The 22949-nt window shown below is 35.6% G+C and overlaps 2 protein-coding genes across 3 annotated transcripts in view; one reads left to right on the top strand and one right to left on the bottom strand.

Moving 5' to 3' along the window:
- The first annotated feature begins 475 nt into the window (after positions 1 to 475).
- Positions 476 to 7967, top strand: lgals8a (galectin 8a). Its single transcript, XM_055186758.2, has 9 exons — positions 476 to 641; positions 1057 to 1145; positions 1508 to 1718; positions 1814 to 1933; positions 2145 to 2195; positions 2426 to 2452; positions 3173 to 3261; positions 7434 to 7599; positions 7793 to 7967. The coding sequence occupies exons 1-9, from the start codon at positions 603 to 605 to the stop codon at positions 7940 to 7942; spliced, it is 942 nt and encodes a 313-aa protein (XP_055042733.1). The 5' UTR covers positions 476 to 602; the 3' UTR covers positions 7943 to 7967.
- An 8286-nt stretch (positions 7968 to 16253) lies between these two features.
- The window catches only part of zdhhc14 (zDHHC palmitoyltransferase 14), a 31241-nt gene continuing 24545 nt past the window's right edge, over positions 16254 to 22949 (bottom strand). Inside the window, exons 8-9 of one of the 2 annotated variants that reach the window (XM_055185890.2) lie at positions 22313 to 22415; positions 16254 to 17398 (exon numbers count right to left, since the gene is read on the bottom strand). In XM_055185890.2, coding sequence (XP_055041865.1) covers positions 17027 to 17398; positions 22313 to 22415 — 475 coding nt within the window. In that variant the 3' untranslated portion in view covers positions 16254 to 17026. Of the gene's footprint in view, positions 17444 to 22312; positions 22416 to 22949 lie in introns of both variants that reach the window. The other variant, XM_055185889.2, reaches the window with a different exon arrangement.

The raw sequence follows: 22949 nt of genomic DNA, 5'->3' as shown, positions 1-22949 counted from the left end.
ATTGAAATATATTTATAAAAAATATATAATAATTCATTTTTATTTTTTACTTATTTCTATATCATTAACCAATTGTTATGTTGTGTTTTGATTAGTAAGTTGTCTTGTTTATTTATTGACAATAAAGATATATTTATAAAAAATTTAAAGAGCAATCCGAATGACAATGTTGTTTATACAAGCAAATACTCGTATAAAAGACAAGCTTTTTAATTGAAAAACAATACATCCGACGTCTAAAATTATTTAAATTAAACCAAGTACAGTATTTGTATTTTTGTATTTGAAAATAAATCTTTCAAAATTCTATATAAAAAGCATAATTTAACAACTTACTATATTCGACAAAATAATATAAATAAATGTATTTTCGTGTAATAAAAAAAATAAATCGAAAGCTTAGTAGAAAACGTCAACTGGTTGGTCCGTACGCATACCGCACTCTGATTGGTCTGTACGCATACTGCGCTCTGATTGGTCACTAAATTCATTGCGCACTCAATCGCGGAAGTGAAAGTGCAGAATCGTTTATATTTTTAATATCGACTGGTGATCATATTAAAAGAATATAAATATATTTTTGTCTTTGTAGCATCGCCATAATGGCAGTGGCAAATCCGAAACAGACAATACTTAATCCAGTAAGCGTTACGCTACTTTTTATTCACTGATTTAATTTACAGTGCTTGTTGTTTACGTATTCTGACAGCTAATTTGTTACACTTTATCCTTTGACATGCGCATATTTGCTCAGTATTTAATGCCATCTGTGCTGTTGTCATGAAAATTTAATGCGTTTACTTTGTAAAGCCACTGGGTAGTTAAACTGTCTTATCTCACGTGGATACTGTAGTGTTTTCAACCTTACCATAGTAATTATTAAAATATACTACATTATTTACTACAGTCTATCAGTTCATTGTAGTTAATCCTACAGAATACCATAGTATACAGTATATTAACAAACTGTAGTATTTACTACAGTATACTACAACTTTATGACCTATAGTATACTACAGTGTTTGTTTATGTGCTATGGCTTTTTTCTGCATGTAGACGATTCCTTTTGCTGGGACCATTCTGGGCGGACTTCATCCCGGAGAGATGGTGCTTATTCAGGGCAGTGTGCCGAGTAATGCTGACCGGTGAGTAAAGACAAAGCAATAATTTCCTTCACTTTAAATGTCAGGCATTGATTAATACCAAAGTAAAAAGTTGGAATGAATCATTTCAATCGGATGCAAACTTTAGATATTACTGAAACATTCCTTTTTATTAATACGGTATCCTCAAAACATATTTGGACACTTAGCCATGTTTATAAATGTCCCTTGAGGCTCACACCCAGTTCAGTTTAACAAAGTTCACTGTTAACCAGCTGATGAATTGAATCAGGCCTGTTACATAAGGGAGATTTACATGGGCATGTGGTGGGTCCTAAAGACCAGAATTAAGTCCTCAGCAGTAAATAACAAACCAGTGATGTAAACTGTGAACTTGTTTTTAGATTTCAGATTGACCTGACATGTGGGAGTAGCATAAAGCCTCGGGCAGACGTGGCTTTTCATTTCAATCCTCGCTTCAAGAGCTCCCCCTACATCGTCTGTAATACCCTCCAACAGGAGCGCTGGGGAAAAGAGGAGATCCACTACGTGATGCCCTTCAAACACAATGCTGTCTTTGAGATCATCATACTTGTAGAAAAAGATTTGTTCAAGGTTATGAACCGATTCATCTTAACGTACTCTGTCTGACTTACAAATGAGAGTGTGTTTAAATGAAAAGGTTATGTTTGTGCTTTTATTGCTGTCAGGTGGCAGTTAATGGATCTCACCTGCTGGAATACAGGCACAGGTTGGAGCTCAAGAAGGTGGACACGCTGGCCATATCTGGAAAAGTTCGAATTGAGGCCGTTGGATTTATTCCCAGTTCAGTAAGTATGACAGTAAGGCATTTCTGTAAAAAAAAGTTTGTTTACCGTGAAACATTGTTGTTATTTGCATTGCATTGCGACTGTTTCAGTAGGTTGTAAGGCAGATATATGTCATACATTAGGTTTGTTTAATCATTACATTGTTATACTGTAAATAAGCACAGTGATGTGGCAGGTACTGTATTTTCTGTGATGATCTGATGATTTCTAGAGTCCCGTCATGTCACCAAATAAAGCCGAGAGCCAGAAATCACAGTCTCATGTAAGTGACTTCAGTACTTTTTTTAAGTTTTGTTTTTCTAACGTATTTTAGGTATGTACCATATATGTAGTATCTGTTTAATAGATTTAAAGCAAACACATTTTTTCCAAGTCCCCTATGAATAAGCTTAAGTGCTCTTTATATGTGTTAAATAAATATGTTATGCACCTTTTTAGTTATTAATTGAAACCCTTTTTTCAATAACATTTCCCTTCTCTCTTGTCCAATAGACCGTCATATCAGAGTCAGGTGACATGGTGAGTATACACTTGGCTGCAGAATTGCCCTAAAGAGACAAACATAAAATTGTTTTCACATGCATCATGACATCATTAAATTGGAAAAGTGGATTGTAGCATGATTACAATTAAATTCAAATGGCTGCCTTACAGTCTGGACAGAAATGAAGATATTGACGTTAGCAACCTTGACTTTCTGACTTGATTCTTTACACCAGTGGTTCCCAACCTGGAGTTAAAGCTGGGGGGCATGGGATCTATTATGCTTTGAGCTCAAGTAAAGATGCATAAAACGTTCCACTAATCCCTTTATTAAACATATTTATTAAAAGTTTATTTTTAAATCATGCTGTAATGTTAAGTAATTATTTCAATTTTGCTCGCTCCATCTCATTGTGTTTGTCAACGTAATGGCAAAATCAAAAGGAAAGATGGATGACATTGACGAAGGTTGGAAGTGTTGTATATTTATGTAGGTGGGGGGGGCAAGGATAAAAAGTAAAACTGAATACAGAACTAAACAAGCACCTTACTTATTAGGTAGGACACAACTTATAGCTTAACCAGCTTTGTGCAACAGTCATGAATGCTGTCATGTGTTAGAAGCGTTGTGTTGTAACATTTCTAAGCAGCTGAGACGATTTTAGCGTAGCGGATGATAAAGCATGATAACAAATCCAGTGATGTGTCTGCTAAACTGTGTAACTTTTGAAATCGTATTTCTTTCTATTTTTCTAGAGTCTTCCATTTAAAAGCAAACTTGCCAAAGGATTGAGCGCAGGAAATTCCATAATGGTGAAGGGTCAGATCAGTCATTTCCCACACAGGTACAGGAGGATAAACAACTCCTTATTCTTATGATCAGTTACATTTTCATTGAACCATAATAGGGACATACCCGGGTGATTCTCACGAAAACTTGGTTTTAAAAATGTCAAGCATGAAAATGTAAAAATTGCTTAAATTTACTTTTTTTCCCACCAGACATTGAAAAACAAAGTCTGGAGTAAATGGGAACATTAATTTAAAAACTTTTACTTATCATTTAACACTTTTTGTAACATAATTTAAAAAATGTATCCTAAAAAATTACCGCAACAGTCAGAAAACTTCAACACTGACATATTTTCAAAATGACATGACAAACCTGAAAGAACATAATTTGGAAATTCTGCACATGCATTTAAAATCAAAGTATTATGCTTCTATTAATTAAATTAACATTTAATAAGCATCTGTTGCGGTAATGATAATCAAAATGTCGTGTAAGCATTCTGACAAGACAATATTTCAAATTAACTGTAAAAAAAAATGATCTTACCTGGTAGCCATCTTGAAGTAACTGGTCCATGTGCTTGGTCACTCAAAATCAAACTTTATTAAAATTCTGTACGTGTGCTTAAACTGTTCTCAAAAAGTGTTGCGGAGGATGAGAACATCAGGCATGAACACATAATTTTCCTAATTTTTCTTCATTATTATTATACATGAATATTCAGTAAATATTTTTTATGTCATCTAAAGTAGTCTAGCAAAACATCCATTTATTTTTTCTTAATATTTTTGTGTTAATTTGATTAAATTACAACATAACGCATGTTCAAACACAGCCGGACACATTGCGGTAATGAGAATTTCAGCAGAAAATTAGATAAAATTTCCAATTATAAATTCTTATGTTGAAATCACACATTGTGCAAGGTAGAACACAGTATTGTGTTAATTCTGATGCTTTTTAATGTTACCATATTACACATTTTAAAGCTAAAATCATTAGTGCCGTGGTGTTTCAATGGTTTCTTGAGAATCACCCACCCAGAGTATTCAAGATTTCGCTGAAGTAGCATAACCTGTTTTGACCGCATGCATTTGAGCAATTCCAGGCGTTATGGATGTGACACTTTCAGTCAAAAATGTAAACATTATTTCTCAGAGAATGTATTTATTACCAACATATTAAAGGCGGAGTCCACGATGTTTGAAAAACGCGTTGGAAAATGAGACGGGCCGACTACCAAAACACACTTATAGCCAATCAAATCAAATCAAATGCCGGGTTGCGTATGTGTGGGGCGGGTCTATCAACAGAAGGTCCAGATTCTATTGGGGTAGGGGCGTGTTTGTTTAGGTGATTTCCAACATCAACATTGGCTTTCAAACATCGTGGACTCCACCTTTAAACCATCTATTTTCAATTTCCTAAACTCCTGATAATAGACTCCAGGCATCAGAAAAATATCAGTCCTGACTCATGTCTTTACTCAAGAGAAATAAATGTGGATGTGAGATTTTTTGGAGACAGCAGACTTAGTAGGAATTATGTGAATACAATTGTACAAACCAGAAGCAAAATACCCAACAAATGGAGAAGGGACGCCTTTTCAAAAATCAAAAATAATAATAATAATTTTCATATGCGCATTTATGAGCAAGAGACAACTTTATGGTTGGGACAGTTCTGAAAACTGCAATTATTTAACTATGGAAAATAATTTGAAAAAATGTTTGAAAGCTTTCTATGGAGACCTCGCCTTGGCATGCAAGCCAACACCAAATATTTACATCTGAGATATCAGTATGGTTAAAAATGTTTGGTAGAAACTAGCGTTGTAGTTCTCGAGACCGGTCTCGGTCTCAAGACCGGTCTCAAGACCACTTTTTAAAGGTCTTGGTCTCGTCTTGGAATCGACCACATTTTTACTCTGTCTCGTCTCGGTCTCAGACAAAGAGGACTCGGAATTTTATTTCAAGACATTGTTTAAGCATTGTTTAAGTTTCTCCCAATGACAATTTTTCTAATTTTATGACTAACAACACCTGCATTGTGTTAAGTGGATGGCAAGCCATGGAAAGATTCAGATTAATGGTTAAGTTGATTTCAGCTCTTTAGTGTTTGTTCACTTTTATTTGCTTATAGACAAAGATAAATTCCCACATATCTGCAATGCCTTTGATTATTTGTCAACTTCTCTGATGGCATACACACACACGCGCACACACACAGACAAGAAGTGCCTAATCATTATGCATTTTCCACATTTTATCATAAGTGTTTTAATGCAGTGACTTGCACTGGTCTTGGTCTTGACTTGGTCTCGGCCTGTTTTGGTCTTGACTTGGTCTCGACCCTTTAAAGTCTTGGTCTTGTCTCGGTCTTGGCCTGTCTTGGTCTTGGTCATGACTTGGTCTCGGTTTAGGTGGTCTTGACTACAACACTAGTAAAAACATATTTTTGTGGTTATATACAGCTAAGTGACATTTACCAAAATTCATACCTCTGTAATTTTGGGATGGAAAAAAAACCTCTCACAAACAAAAACATGGTTGGTATTGTCAGGACTCTGCCTTGAAGTCTTGTGTTATATTTGTATTGTGTCATGGTGGCAGAGTTCTGGCAGTCCCTGGCCTTTTGTGGAGGTTCATGCCTTGTTTTTGTGTTTGGCATGTGCCTCCGGTGTCTTGTCATTTGTCCCTGCCCCCTCGTCCTCCTGCTTATTGTTAATTATTACTTATTCCCATCACCTGTTCCCTCCTCGTTATCTTGTTTAGTTTCTCTTATATAATGTTCTCTTGTCCTTGTTTCTGTGCAGGTTCATTTTGTATTGTCAGTGGTGTGTAGTTGTATGTTTTCCAGTCAAGTATCAAGTATTGTCAAGTCAAGAGTTTAATAGTCTAGTCTAGTGTTTTGTGTCTGTCTATGGTGTATGCCCCCACGTGGGCTTTTGTTTTTGTCTTGTTTTATATTAAAGTCTTTTGTTAACCCCTTCATCGTCCGCTATTGGGTTCATCTGTCCAAAACCCTAACAGGTATGTGCGTGCACTATTCCGGTTAAAGTGCCCATATAAGGACTTCCACTGTACGTCCTGCACTGAAATTGCCTATAAAAGAAATAAAGCAAGAATGTTACGTAGGAAATCTTTCATGTTGGAAAAAACTTTCCAAAACTTGTGCTTATAAATATCTGTTTTCTACAAAGTGGAATGAATGTTGCCAAACAAAAAGGTTATATGGGTCAATGACGTGACGTTAATTATTTTGTGTCTGTATGGTTCAATTAAATGTAAAAGGGTTCAAATTTCAAAATAAATTTGCAGATTACTTGCATGCATTCTCTTTTTTGAGGACCAAGTCTAAAATTTCTGGTTTTATTTTATTTTGAAAGAATATTTGGGGGATAATTGCAAAAATGTCAATGTGGTGTAACCGGTCTGTGTTAATTGGTGTAACTAGTATTTTTTTAAATGAAAATATAAATATATTCATTAAAAAATGTGGAATAAAATATAATCATCTAGTTTAGTGTAATATGATTTTTTTACATACAATTTTACAGCATACATACGCTGTTTTCAGCATATGTCAGGACAAGTATTACAAAAACGCATTGAAATTTACATTTAGAAATAACTAATAAAATTATATTTTGATTTTTTTATGATTACGCTTACATGCCATCAAGGTGGATCAAATATTTAATATTTCTCTTTTTTTGGGGGGGCAATTGGCGGTTACACCATTTGACATTTTCAGGTCCATTAAGTCTTAACTTTTATAAAAATGGTGCAAATGTAATTTTTAATTGCATAAAACTACACTGTGTGCATTGAAACAAACCTGATGCGTACTTTTAAAACAAGTTTTTTAAAACGATTTTTTAATTCCCAATCTTGCCAAACCGTTTTTGTCACTGACCCGTATGTCAGATGTCACAATTACCTTTATCAAAAAAGCAAATTAAGAATTCGAAGACCATACTGATATAGATTGTATTGTGTCATCCTGTATCCCACTGGGGAAAAAATATACCGATATATTATACCAAAACTTGATATACCGCCCAGCCCTATGGTAAGGTTTACACTTGCATGTAAGTGTGCATTTAAGATAAGAAATCCTTTTGTTGTCACTGGTGTTGTTTTAAATTTCTCATTAAATTGCAGGATGATGTGTTAATCTGCTTGTTGATATATATATATATATTTTTCTCCATCTCTAAAGTCTCACTGTAAACCTGCGAGTCGCTGACTCAGAGGACATTGCTTTGCACTTAAATCCTCGATTCAAGACCAGAGTCTTCGTCCGAAACTCCTTTCTTTCGGGGTGTTGGGGCTCAGAGGAGCTTTCACTTTCCAGCTTTCCCTTCGCAGCCGGACAATACTTTGAGGTATTAGAATTTATCTGTAACTCATGAAGAGCTTTGTCTTAAATTTTAAAACGAGGAAATCCAGAATTATAAAGTGCCCATATAAGGACTTCCACTGTACTTCCTGCACTAAAATTGCCCATGTTGACTTTGAAGAATAATGGTTTTAGTGTACGTCTGTGAAAATGCATGATGATGTCTTGTGCTCCTGCAGATGATCGTCCTGTGTGAAGCTCAGCAGTTTAAAGTGGCAGTGAATGGAGTCCATCAGTTGATTTACAAGCATCGTGTGCAGGATCTGACTCGGGTGAATGAGCTTGAGATTCTGGGTGATCTAGAACTGATGGATGTCAAGATGTGGTGAGAAACTCCAGCCGAAGAACAAATCCTTTGCTTTCTCCAACCAAGTGCGCCCAGGGCTCCAGCAATCGAAACCGTACTAAACACCACTAATTTAACTTAAATGTGGACTAAATCTGGTTGCGCTTTTATTTTACGATCACTGGCCAGTCCAGTCTGACTAAACATCATACTTCTCAACTACGTTATTCAGCTACCTGTTCTTTGTTTATGTGATAAAGATCTGATACAGTATGTAATTCTAATGAATCTATTAACACTTTTGATAAGATGTCATTTGAATGATATGTTGCTCTGCAAAGGTCAGCTCAGCAGATGTGTCTGCCCATGGGTGCTCACAAACAGTTCAGTTTCGGCAGCATAGGAGAATGTTGGCGATGTGATTGTGAGAAAAAGTTAAGAAAAGTTTAACTTTATGCAAATGAGGTATAGTGACTACCAAAAACTGTCACTGGGACATAAATAGGTCTTAATATTTACCATTTAGATACAGATATGTATACATTTTGTACCAGTATGTACCTCTGTGGTACAAATATGGACTCTTTAGGTATAAATGTGTACTTTTTGAAAGAGTACCATCCCAGTGACAGCTTTTTTTGAGAGTATAAAAGTGAATAGGTTGCACACACATGGTCTGAATGTAGGCAAGATGGAGAAGTTAAACTTAGTGTGGGCAGTTTCTCACATGAAAACCGTTTTATTTATTCTCAAATTTCATTTTTCTGGATTCTGCTTTTTAGTATTTCAGTAATCAAAGTTTTATTTAAAATTGCATATAGACCGATGTATTTCGGCTGTCACAGTAACCACAATGTACTACAACTATGCTATTGACAAGCAACCAAATGTTTAGTTTTTCTTTTAATCATAAGACTAATACTCATCTTGTTTTATTTTTCAGGCATCTGTATTAAATGTAAATATATTGGTTATAAAGTTGTCTGTCACATTCTATAATTTAACATTAGCAATAAATACAAATAAAAAACTGCACAGTCCCCTCTTAATTAATGTTTTAAAATACTGATAAATATACAGCTGTTTATGTTCACTTAATGCCGGTGCTGATGCTCCTTTTGGATGTGAGCCCTGATGCTTTAAATAGACGTGAAGAGCGTCGAAGAAACAAAATCAGATGAAATAATACCCAACAAATGGAGAAGGGACAGCTCTTCAAAACTCAAAACATTTTTTACATTTAATTTTCAAATGCACATTTATGAGGAAAAGACAATTCTGAAAACTGGGCTTATTTAACCCTAATATGTCCCTTGGGGTTAATCTTACCCCCAAACCACTTTTCTTTAGTTTAAAAACTTGGTTCCCTTCATCTCAGTGAAATAAGATTTTGTGACTTTTCTAGATTATCTGTCAAGATTCATATAAAAAAAACTTGGCTTGATTTGGTCGTTCTAAAGAGGTGTAAAAAATTCACCAAAAGAGGCCATTTGGGGGTAAAAATGACCCCCATTGAAATGAATGGGAAATGCCAAAAAAAAAAAAAAATTCTTGTTATTCATCAAATAAAATCAATGCATCCAGAATAAGTCTGAAAATTTTGACACAGAAAGGTAGGCCTGGTACTAGAGCACAAATGCAATATAGAAAAGACATGCTCAATCACACACACACACACACACACACACACACACACACACAAACACAAACACACAAAGGTATGACTGCCACAGAGAGCATTTTTTTTTACAGAATCTGGCAAAAAACAGTCACAGATGCAAAACAAAGATGAAAAATGCTCACACAGGTGTGCACAAACACAGACTCACACACACGCACAAAGACACAGTAAAACTTACACAGACACACACACAGAAAGAAAGTCAAACAGACACACACACAGACACAAACACACTTACATTCAGTCAAATTTCTGTGGCATTTTGTAAAAACAGACATTTCAAAATGCATCAAAAACTACAAAAAATTCTACTATTTGAAATAATATTTTTTTATGTCATTTCTAATGTTTATATAAACATAAATTCACAAAATGTATCAATAAAGTGGTGATGTTGAGCAGCTGGCCACATCCAGTAAAATGAATGGGTCTCTATGGGCCTCTGCTGGTCGAAGTGATTTATTTCCTAAACTGTAACCATAAAACTGTTTTTTTCTAAACACCAAATGGTTTAATTCAACACATAACATCTAGATCCATATCTAAAAACAATTTAAATCAAATTTAGATCATAATTTATGTGAATTTTTCATAAAAATTTGATATTTTACAGGCAAGCTAATGGTGTAGTTGAGGAATTGAGTGGTAAACGGGTACAAAAGTACTTCATACCTCCCAAAACACAGCACTAATGTATAGATGGGAAGTAAACAAAAAATAATATATTATTTGTATCTTTAAAAATGTATATTTTTTGTAATCACCCCTTTTAATTTCTGGGGTCATTTTTACCCCCAAGGAACTCTTAACGTATACAGGACAATTATGAGGATTAACTAAATGTTTGAAAACTTACTACAGAGACCTTGCATTGCTTGGATTCATAGGGCCCATACAGTACAGCAATATAATGAAAATATTAAGTGGTTGTAATGTATTGGTAAATGATGCTATGATACAGTGATTCCAGATGTGATAGTGAGTGTATTGTTGTTTTTAAGCCATTTGTTTACAAAGTGATTCTAGGTTAATTCCAGGCTTTTAAGAAATTAGATTTAAATCGGCTAATTTCACACTATTACGTTGGAAGCAGGGTTTAAATAAACATTCATTTGGACTCAAACTGTGAATCACCATTGAGCGAATGAAGTTTCCTGAATCATTATTTGAAGAGTTTGGTTCCAAAACATTTTTTATAAGTTTTCAATATAGCTACACTGATTTTTTTTTTTTTGTAGGCCATTTGAAATTACTCTGAGAATAAAATGTGTGTTCTCTAATAATTCCTTTAAATATGTTGGTCCCAGGATAGAAAATACCTATTTGAGTGGGTCACAAATTGAAACGTTTGGGAACCCCTCATTTAAGGTGACACTGGCAAGAAAAAAACCTTAACCTCTTGGGGGTTTTTTTAGGAAGAAACTGAGGGAAAACAGGCAGAATATTAAAGGTGACGTAAAATGTTAAACTGTATTTATCTCGGCATAGATGAATAATAAGAGTTCTGTACATGGTAATGACATATCATGAGCTTCAAACCCAATTGTTTTCTTCTTCTTATGTAAACCTTGTGCATGTAAAAGACAGACCAATCTCAACATAACACTGACTGTGACATTACAGTCCAGATGTACACCCCCAACATTAAATTAAGTACAATGTTGTTACAATGCTAAAAACAAAGTTCTGACTGCTGAGTTAGCGCTATATGCTAGTTAATGCTATATGCTAACATTTAGACTGAAGTTCTACTATTGACGTTACAGTTAAGTTTTGCAGGTCCATATTGAAAAAAACACAAACTTACCAATCAGAAACGTTCATTAACAATCTCCAAACAATTGATTATTCCTCAAAATCTGTATTTTCGTCTAATACAGACTCAAAAGATTTGTTTACACACACACAGAGCTACTGAAAGAACTGCTCTGTGAAACAGCCAATCAGAGCAGAGCTCAACATTGTTATTCACGACCCTTTCAAATAAGGTAATAACAGACCATTTCATTCTGGGGCAAAATCTAGGGTTGTAAATAGACATGTAAAACCAGGGGCGTCATGCACCAATTTTTTTAAGGGGGCACAGTGTCAACAGCTCACAGAAATTTGTGCATACACAGACATCAAACGAAATATTATAGAGCTTTCAGTCTTTTCCATGGCACTAACATTTCTAACAATCTGAAAACCTCTGCTTTCATGCAAAAACCTCCAAAATAAAAGTGATGACTAACTTTAATATCAAATACTATTCAATCGGAATAATGACACATTTGCATCATATTTACATCTGAAACGGCATGTTTTATTTATTTAAGTCTTAATGGCTTGTTTAATTGTGTCATTAATGCATTTTGCACAACAACTGCATTATCATATAAAATTAATGTAATTTTAAATCCATAAAGTATATAAACAACGAAAATGACATAAGTATGGAAGCCCATTTCCGCCACATAAGAAAAAAAATCACGTTCTGATAAATCATAATTATGACTTTAAAAGTCGAAATTATGACTTTTAAAGTCATAATTATGAGATAAAAAGTCGAAATTATGACTTTTAAAGTCATAATTATGAGATTAAAAAGTCATAATTATGAGATAAAAAGTCGAAATTATGACTTTAAATTCATAATTATGAGATAAAAAAATCGAAATTATGACTTTAAAAGTCATAATTATGAGATGATAAAAAGTCGAAATTATGACTTTTTATCTCATAATTATGACTTTTAAAGTCAAAATTATGACTTTTAAAGTCATAATTATGAGATAAAAAGTCATAATTATGAGATAAAAAGTCGAAATTATGACTTTTAAAGTCATAATTATGAGATAAAAAGTCGAAATTATGAGATAAAAGTCATAATTATGAGATAAAAAGTCAAAATTATGACTTTTAAAGTCATAATTATGAGATCAAAAGTCGAAATTATGAGATAAAAAGTCATAATTATGACTTTTTATCTCATCATTTCGACTTTTTATCTCATAATTATGACTTTTAAACTCATAATTTCGACTTTTTATCATCTCATAATTATGACTTTTTATCTCATAATTATGACTTTTAAAGTCATAATTTTGACTTTTTATCTCATAATTATGACTTTTAAAGTCATAATTTTGACTTTCTATCTCATAATTTCGACTTTTTATCTCATAATTATGACTTTTAAAGTCATAATTTCGACTTTTTATCTCATAATTATGACTTTTGAAGTCATAATTTTGACTTTTTATCTCATAATTATGACTTTTAAACTCATAATTTTGACTTTTTATCTCATAATTATGACTTTTTATCTCATAATTATGACTTTTTATCTCATAATTTTGACTTTTTATCTCATAATTTCGACTTTTTATCTCATAATTTCGACTTTTAAAGTCATAATTATGACTTTTAAACTCATAATTATGATTTATCAGAGCATGATTTTTTTTCTTATGTGGCGGAAATGGGCTTCCATACATAAGCTATAGACACGTGATTGATTTTAATGTTCAATAATGATTTAAAAAAAATATGTTTAGATAAAATTATTAGAGGAACGGATTTTTGCATTAAATTTTACCTCATATGTGTAGGTATGTGACAAAATGACGTAATACGCACGCGCGCTTTGTTCCCACGGCTGTGGTCCCAGCAGGTATTCAGCGCCAGACGCGTTGGTGATTTAGGAAATCTGTCATATCTTTGCTTTGTGAATACCTCTAAAGCCCATATACTAGTGACATAAATTACTTCCTCACGTTGATTCTCACGTTCGAATTTCCAAGATAGCTGTCGTAAGAAGAAAGTTATAAGCGAAGCAAAATTTCTCTCGTGTTTGGCATTGAAATCCTCTATGAAGGCGAGTTTTTTTTTTTGTTTCAAACCAAATACTTTTGATAGAATATACATTTAACTTGAATTAGGTGAAGTTTGGGATTGATTGTAACATTCGCATGTGCTTTTTTAAGATCCGCAAGTGACGTTGTTGTCAAAAGCAGAATCGCCCATTCAATCATTGGCTTCCAAAACTTCTCCGTTTTCATCAATCCGTGCATTATTTTTCAAAGTAATCATACAGAACGAAGGATTAGAATCTCTAGATTACATTACTGGCATAATTTTGTTAAACATATAAATAAATACATGCATGCAACATGCATGCATTTATTGATTTATTAATGATAAATAACATAATCATCAATTAATGTATTAATAATATCTGACCATTTAAATTGCTCGCCAGCATTATTAGTCAATTAAGAAATATTAAAGAAACAATTAAATGTTTCTTTAATATATAAAAATATAGCTTTTATTTGAGAGCGCATTGATTTCATATGGAAAGATATGCGTGGATTGATGCTCTCGGTTTCATTAATTAGTGGTTAATCAAAAATAATAACATTTATTTATATATCTTTTAAAAAGATGTCATCTTAATCTTGTTGGGCTTTTAATTGCCTACAATGTGGTGTTTGAATTATGCAAAGGACCAAGAAATGAGAAAGTTATGATATTTTAAAGTGTTTGGTCAAGCGGAAGAGGTCACAGTTTTTCATAGTTTTATCGTTTTAATTGGGTACAAAAATGCCCCCTAATTTTCGAGTTAAAAAATTCCATAACTTTCTTAATAATTATCCGATTTTAATAATTTAAAAACCATGTTAAATTTCTTTTTATTATCTATCATATGGCTATAATTATATATGAATTTTCTAGTATTTATATATTTTTGTCACATACCTAATATGTGAGCATGTGAGATTCCGCGCCCGCGTGAACTCAGGCGAACTTTGGCGTTGTGCCAAGAAGATGAATCTCTACTAATATAACGTTGAAACGGTCACATTTAAAACCATACATTTTCTACACGGAGGAGGTTAACTGCACATTACTGTACTGGGGTTTGGAAATGTTGTGAGCGTTTCTAACACGTTTTACTTCCTCAGATAGCCAAATGCAGCAGCAAGCCAGCAACAGGAGAGAGCTCGTGTGCGCGCGCCAAGACGCTGATGACGTCTGCGACTGTGCTGAGTGCAGCATCAGCTGCTGCCAGAATGTAACATGATCAAAACACTATCAAAACGGCGAAAATCTCCGAAAAGTGACAAGGATGCAGCACAGAATGTATAATAGTGTGCATATTAAATAGATTAAAAGTCAAATAACAGATTAATGGACGCTTATTTGATTTTGAGGTTGGATGCAAAATCCATTGGCTCAAAAAAACCAGGGGGGCACGTGCCCCCTTAGTTTGAATGGGCATGACGCCTCTGTGTAAAACCATCTCTAGATAATTTTTGCACTTAACAAAGCCACAAACCTTCTATGTAGATATCAGAGAACAATTTAACTAACTACTTACATGCATTCTTTGGCACCTTTAATAAAGTTCAGATAGCCTACATTTAATGTGGTGTTGTTTTTCATTTGAAAATATAATTGTATAAAATATTCACAGTGTACTATATAAATATATGAATTCATTGTATAATATTTACCTGTATGACAATCTGTTTCCATTACATGCACTAATGTTGAATTTTAGAAATCTCACAAATAATGTTATCCACTAGAGGGCACTAAAAAGTTTTTGGAAATGTTAACTGTATACTGCTGTATCCCATAATGCAATGCACTTGACTTTACATTTCCTGTTTGATGAATAAACTGAATATACAGTCCACGCCAATTAGCAACTCATTTTATATCAGACTGACAGTCAATATAAAATGTTTACACAAAATTCAATTTAAAAAAACTTTCAATCTATCCCTTATAAATGCATTTGTTATGTAATATCTCTTTCAGGAAAATGGACCAAAAATATTATCTTCTCAATTTGGACTACACAAATTTTCTTTAATAACTTTTGTTTAAATCATGCAAATTACAGTTGATATAATCATGGTTAATAGCTTAAGCCTATCGGCTATTAAGTAAATGTTTTTATGTCATATTCAGTTTTTGTGTCTGCACGGGAAAGGAAATATATTTATGTAATATACTATAGTGTATGTACTAACATTTAGTTTGTAATAATCCATTATGACTGTAGTCTACTAATGTTCCCATAAAATACAACAAAGAGCCCATAGAGCTTCTCACACAACCCAGGTAAAAATAAAGTATACTTGCTAGTATTGAAATATATTTTTAGAATATTCAAGTACATCTGCATAAAAGTTTAAAAGTTATACACTACAAATATACTAATTAGAAAATCTGGCACTTGAATAAAGTATACTAAACACCAAAAATACCTTAATAGATTTTTAATGTATTCAAATAAATGGTGTCTCAAAAAAGCACAGTTGAGTACCCTGCGATGTTTTTAAGTGTTTATAAAGATAAAGATTTTTGTATATCAAGTAAAAATGTGCAAAATGGTGACTTCTATTTAAGGGGACCTACACTGTTTATATGTAGATAAAAATATAACATTTCATTGTGTAAGGTCTTTACAAACCACTGATTGTATATCATATTGCATTTCTGCCAATAGGTCCTCCTATAATTAACACAATGCACCAATAATGCTCTATGAAATGTCTCCCAATGTAACCAATAACATTATGTTGACTTAACAGTGGGATTAACCTTGTACCATGTACCCCAGATCTGATTTATCTTCATTTTTTAGTAAACAAACAAAATGAGTCACTCTCAGTGCTTCCTTAAAAATGTGTGAATTTATTAACATCCACAATATTCAATTTTTGCTGAAAACCAGTAAACCGTTTTTTTTGGCACATAATCACATGACCATAAGGTTGGCATCTGATTAAGATTTGATGCAATACATATCCGAATATTTAACGAAAGCATAATTATCATAGATAATACCACTAATGTTGTCGACAGATCCCCAGAGAAAGAAGGCAGTGACGTTGCATTCAAGTTCTGTGTCTCTAACGTGTCCGACTTTGTGAAGATTTGAATCACAGGCTGTACAAACAGACAAAAGACTGCTGTGATTCCCAGTCGTCCCAACAGCTCGGATAATATTTGAGAACCACGAATGAACAGATAGAGTCACACGGGAACACTGTTCATACGAATGATCCCACCTATGGGCTGACTGACAGCTCATGAAAGTCGACCACCTTGTGCCTACACTGTTGGGTTCCAGATGTAAAAATCCCATAGATTTTCTTCATAGACAAACTGAATGTATAAGATAAGAGTTTCAAGATTATGTACACCATTAAAGTACGCTTTTTTTACTCTTAAAGCAGGCTGGTTTGGCTTGAAATGCCTATGGAGAAGATAAACAGGAAAAATACTTCCGGACCCAAAACCATTAAAAGAGGCAGTCAATGTTACTCTCTATAAATCCACAATCGTAATACAGCTCGGTTATGACCCACTGCTTGCATCTTCACAAGACGTCTCCATCGAACTATTAAAAGTATGGCTTTCTGGCAGCAAGGTCTTAGAAACAGCTCACACCGAGCTGAGCTTCACCAAACCCCGCACAGAATCCTCATGGAGCGAGTCTTGGCTGACCGGATCAAAGAGCTGTGCCGGGTGGACGTGGTGACCCAGATGGGTGGCGCAGGGCAGCGGTGCGGGCGGGGACGGCGTCTCTTCTGGGCTGATGAAGTGCTGATGGTGCAGATGATGATGGCAGTGAATCTCTGAGTCCCGCAGGGCCATCAGCTCTCCTCCGCAGCTAAGGCCGGGGATAGAGGAGGGCAGCGTGGGCTGAGACGGCCCCAGAGTGGAGCACGGTCCTCCCAAAGAGGTTTTGGCCTGGAGGGTGGGGCCTCCGCTCAGAATGACAGGCTGGCTGTGGAGGAGCGGGTTGGTGGCGGCCTGCAAAACGAATTTGGTGCTCTGAATGCACTGGTCCTGAGCACACTGGGAGGACAGCGAGAGAAAGAGAGGATAGGTGGCAGAAAGTCAGACAAAGAGATGTAAGAATGTTACAGAAAAAGAAGTCACAAAGCTCCAGATTGACATTGAAATAGACGTCGATACATTAAAATCAGATACACATTTGTGACAATGTGAAAGTTGTGGTGCATGTGAAGGTTTTTGGGCTCTATAAGTCATTTCTTTACCATTTTTTACATCAATTTGTGATCAAATGGTGTGTGTATATATATATACACACTCACCTAAAGAACTATTAGGAACACCTGTTCAATTTCTCATTAATGCAATTGTGTAATGGTGTGGGGGATGTTTTCTTGGCACACTTTAGGCCCCTTAGTGCCAATTGGGCACCGTTTAAATGCCACGGCCTACCTGAGCATTGTTTCTGACCATGTCCATACCTTTATGACACCATGTACTCATCCTCTGATGGCTACTTCCAGCAAGATAATGCACCATGTCACAAAGCTCAAATCATTTCAAATTGGTTTCTTGAACATGACGATGAGTTCACTGTACTAAAATGGCCCCCACAGTCACCAGATCTCAACCCAATAGAGCATCTTTGGGATGTGGTGGAACGGGAGCGTCGTGCCCTGGATGTGCATCCCACGAATCTCCATCAACTGCAAGATGCTATCCTATCAATATAGGTCAACATTTCTAAAGAATGCTTTCAGCACCTTGTTGAATCAATGCCATGTAGAATTAAGCCAGTTCTGAAGGTGAAAGGGGGTCGAACACAGTATAAGTATGGTGTTCCTAATAATCCTTTAGGTGAGTGTAGGTATATATATCTTTCATTCTGTCTTAATGACAACTAAATTTTAAAATCATTGTCACAAATTTGCTATTTGTTTTTGAAAAATGTCTTGTTTTGGAGCACTGGGTTAATAAAAGAAGGTTTTGGTTATCATATTAGGAAAAATTAAAAGTGTCAAGCTGCGCAGATCAGACATTTAAAGAAAGAAAGACAGTAACAGACAACAATTTTTAGAATCATCAAGGTATTTACATATTTAGGTATTTAGCACATGCATTTTTCAAAGGATTACTTAACTTTCATTAAAAAAAAATCCCGATCATCCACTCACCCCCATGTCATCCAAGATGTCTAAGTCTTTCTTTCTTCAGTCGAAAAGATTTTTCTCCATATAGTGGACTTTATTAGACCTCAACAGTTAAAGGTGCTCCAAGCGAATTCAAGTTTTTAGACCATAACATTTTTTTGTTACATACAGCAAACATCTCCTCACTATCTGCTTGCTGCCTGTCCGCTGATCAAACTGTAAAAAACGTGATCTCTGTAGACAGCTCAGGCTCAACAAACTGCAATAAACACAAAGTGGCCAAACCTACAAACAGAAACCATAACAAAGTGTTCTAACCAATAAACAACAAGAAGGATTGGGGGTGGGGGTTGGGCGCGTTCATGAAAGCACGGAAGGGAGGGGGAAGAGTTAGCTACGCTCCGTTTGTTTGAAAACAGTTCAAACATCAACAAAAAGTAACGTCACACAGATTCGCTTAGAGCGCCTTTAACGGTTTCAATGCAGCTTCAAATGGCTCTAAACGATCCCAACCATGGCATAAAGACGAACGAATACTAGGGACGTTCGCATGACGTCACTTTCGTCATCAGAAGTGTCCGCAGTCATCCGCGCGCACTGTCCGCGTGCTGCCCAAAAATTTTAGACCACACGGAAAGTTCGCATACGACAGCGCATACGTGTGAAAATGTTGAGATAAAACAGTACACTCCAAACAATTACATAACGGCAATAGACAGCATTTGCACACACACCATCATCTTTTCTTCTTCTATCTTCTTCTTCCAAGAACAGAAAGCTGTGGAGCATTTTTGTCACCATAATGTTTGATTCCTGTTTTTTGTTTTCTTGTTGTTTGTTCTAAACTGTGTTTGCAATGGTGCAGTCGCTATTTTCTTCATCTATCCTAATTTTTTAATGTACTGTAAATGTTGTGAATCAGTGCTGCCCTGACGGCCTGGTAGAGTAATAATTTGAAATAAAAGAAGTAATTTATATGGTGGGATGTGTCGAATGCGGCCATCTGCGCGTAGCCACGATGAGTATAGACATAAACACGGGACTTTCGTGGTCATCATGTAACTTCTCGTAAACTCTGCAAAGAATAAATAACAACGAAGTCCTTTTAAAGCCGCTCTATGCATTGTCAGCGTTTTTGTCAAACAGCGACCCCTAGAGTCGCTGGAGAATACTTGCAACTGTCGTAATTTCCCACTCTAGTACTCCGATGATAATGACCAGGTAATGTTTCACAATTTCATACAAATATTAGGCTACTGCATAGTCTACTAAACTACAGATGATGTTAATAGGATAATAAGAAGTTTATTCCAAGTGTAGAGTGCATATAATAATAATAAAGTACCGTGTTTGCTGGCTTATAACGTTTTTACATGATTGCAGCTTAATCACAATTAAACATTACAAAATGCCATGACAAAGTTAATTGTGTACGTTGCATTATTTCATAACGTTGTTCGTTATAATGTCACTATACATGATTATTGCTATTTATCATAATAGTTTGCAAATTGTACATGTTTACACTATTTAAAACCTTTAGGCTTATTTATGTCCTGATAATTATGTGAGATATTGACAACTGTTGTCATGATAATCGCATGACATACTACAAGCAAGCGCAACAACATACAACATAGACCGCAAACAAATTTACAAATAAGAGATTTACTTTCTAGTCCATCAACAAGATCGCCAGATCAGCATCCCTCCAGTGCTGTCTTTTAGCTCACGCCAACGAGTAAAAACCTGACCGTGTGGGACTCTTGTCCGGTTCCTAACGCGGTCAGATTCTCTTTTCCTTTTCCTACTCACTTCCGAATGTACTTTCTTAACTTTTAAATCGTTTAGCCTCACGTCTCAAATTCGCGTGTGCAGTTGTTGTTATAGGCTTGATCGACTTCATGCAGCGCTGCAAGAACCGACAGCCGGATGACGTCAAAGTGCCGTCTCGGATCATTCTCGCGGTACTTTGACGTCATCCGGCGGTCGGTTCTTGCAGCGCCACGCGAAGTCGAACAAGCCTAACGTGTGTGACATTGTTCCCGTAAAGCAAGTCGTGATTCTCGCTAGATTTGTCAGGGGCGGTTCTCTCAAGCTTGCATTGCTGGTTTTGCTAGCAGCGTCCTCCCCGAGCTTCAACAGAAGGATGATTCGCCCTACTATGACTTTGTTTACCACTGAAATAACTTTGAAGCTGTTATATTAAGGTAAAATAACTGCATAGTGTGTCTTTAAAGTAGTTTATTTATATAAAAAGCAAAATAAACAACATGTAGATTACATAGGAACCCAAAACATTTGTTATTTTCGACGAGGTATTTGTTTAAGAGTTCAGTTTCAGCTACTAGTCAGACCATAAACCAACAGAAACCGGAAGTAAAGTTCGTATCAGACGCTTATCGCGTAACCGCATGTGCCCCTGATGAAACGGTCTATACTTGAAAAGCTGCGCAGACGTGTGTGCGCGCAACCCGGACGCTGAAAAAAGGTATACCCAGCCCTTAAGGGTCTTATCTAGCAAAACCATCCTCATTTTTGCAAATAAAAAAAATAAAAACGGTACTTTTAAGCCACAACTTCCTGTCCTGCACCAGCCGTGTGATGCGCCAGCGCGACCTTATGTATTACGCAATCACATCAAAAGGTCATGTGTTACATATGTGAAAGGCACACTTGCGATCATTTTAAACTATTAAGTGACACACACAGACATTAATTAGTATAATTTCTCATACAACATCATCTGAACGCTCCTCTTTATTCACACTTGTAAACACTGGGGCGGTAGTTTCATATACGTCATGGAGTGCAAGATGAGAATTTGTGGTTTAAAAGTACTTTTTTTGTCGAAAATGACAATTGTTTTTCTAGACTAGACCCCTATGCCTCATTTGGGATCATTTTGAAACTGCAATTTTAAACTGCATTGAAACTGTAAACTGTTGAGGTCCAACAAAGTCCACTATATGGAGAAAAATCCTGGAATGTTTTCCTCAAAAAACGCTTCTCGACTGAACAATAAAAGAAATCAACATCTTGGATGACATGGGGGTGAGTAAATGATCAGAATTTATCTTTTATGAACATGGAGTGTTCCTTTAAAGCAACTAACAAAGGTGAGGAAAACAGCAAAGCGATTTACTCAAAATGATAGTTTTTTGTTGTATTTCCTTTGTGCCATTAAAAAAAAACATTTCTAATGTAAAACATCACTGTGTTATACTGAACAGATGCAACATCCACTACAGCAGTTCTCAAACTGGGGACGGGCCAATTTTGACATTTTTGAAATGCATCATAATCATCATAAATTAGATGCAATTTAGCATTACATTTTATATTCAATTGTGTTATGTTTAATTCAAATCTGGTCTAAGGTCACGGCGAAAAGTTTGAGAAGCACTGCACTACAGGAACACAAAAACATATTCAAACACACATTCAGAGGACTGGACTTGTTGTGATTCAATTATCTGTTCTTAATCCATACACTCCAGCGTTGGGTTAAAATGGACAAACCCAGCCCGTTGGGTTATGATTTAACCCATGTGGGTTGCTTTAACCCATTGCTGGGTCAAATATAATGGGTTCATCCAGTTCTGACCCAACGCAATAAGATAATTGACCCTAGCCATATTTCAAATCACTTTATGCCCTATCATTCTTACTATACTAAAAAGCTTGCTGTGGTTTGTACAACTCCATTACAATGAATGACAACAGATGGACACACACACATACATACACACGGAAAGAGGACAGAGTACAGTCGACCTACCATATGACTCTGAACCTGACTGGACGGACAGGCGCTGTTACCGTTAGCCTGGGTCACAGGCTGTGGGGTATCTGGTTGGACAAACCCTCTTCTGTCAATCAAACTGCAGAGAGATAGGAACAAGATAATTCATTCAGATGATGAGTCAAAACGCGTGGGTGGAGGAACCGGCGGAGTCCTCCTCCGACCGAACAGACCCACACACACAGAGCAGATGGCAGCGAGCGATGCTGTGCCCACTTCTGCTTTGTGTTCCTGGCTCCATGTGAAACTCATTAATGGCGTATCGAGCTCTGGTGTGGGTGTGTGAGAGTGTTTTGACGTCAGCAGACACCATCTGAACCAATTCAGGAATATACTTCCGTGATCCAACAGATTCACACTTCCTGAGTAAGAAAGCCGATGGTGGAGAGAACTGCTGAGGTCAATATTCGTTTTACGAGATCAGCACAATACAAGCTGATACTGTATATAGTGCCTGGGTAATGATTTTCAGATGGAGTTCATGTTGATAGATATCTTATTTAAAAAAAGAGACTTCATTCTGTGAACTGGCAAATTAAAATCTTTGATAGAGAAATAAAATGAATGCAAGGCACACAATTTTGAAGGGAGAAAGAAACTTTTGCAGTATTCT

This window comes from Misgurnus anguillicaudatus, chromosome 18 (genome assembly GCF_027580225.2).
Source record: "Misgurnus anguillicaudatus chromosome 18, ASM2758022v2, whole genome shotgun sequence".
NCBI lineage: Eukaryota > Metazoa > Chordata > Actinopteri > Cypriniformes > Cobitidae > Misgurnus > Misgurnus anguillicaudatus.
Note: the sequence above shows the minus strand (reverse complement) of the source record. Positions and strands in the feature narration are given on the sequence as shown.

Coding starts and splice junctions, on each gene's coding strand:
- lgals8a (XM_055186758.2), top strand. CDS start 603: ATGGCAGTGGCAAATCCGAAACAGACAATACTTAATCCA. Junction 1,934..2,144: donor TTGGATTTATTCCCAGTTCA/GTAAGTATGACA, acceptor GATGATTTCTAG/AGTCCCGTCATGTCACCAAA. Junction 7,600..7,792: donor CAGCCGGACAATACTTTGAG/GTATTAGAATTT, acceptor GTGCTCCTGCAG/ATGATCGTCCTGTGTGAAGC.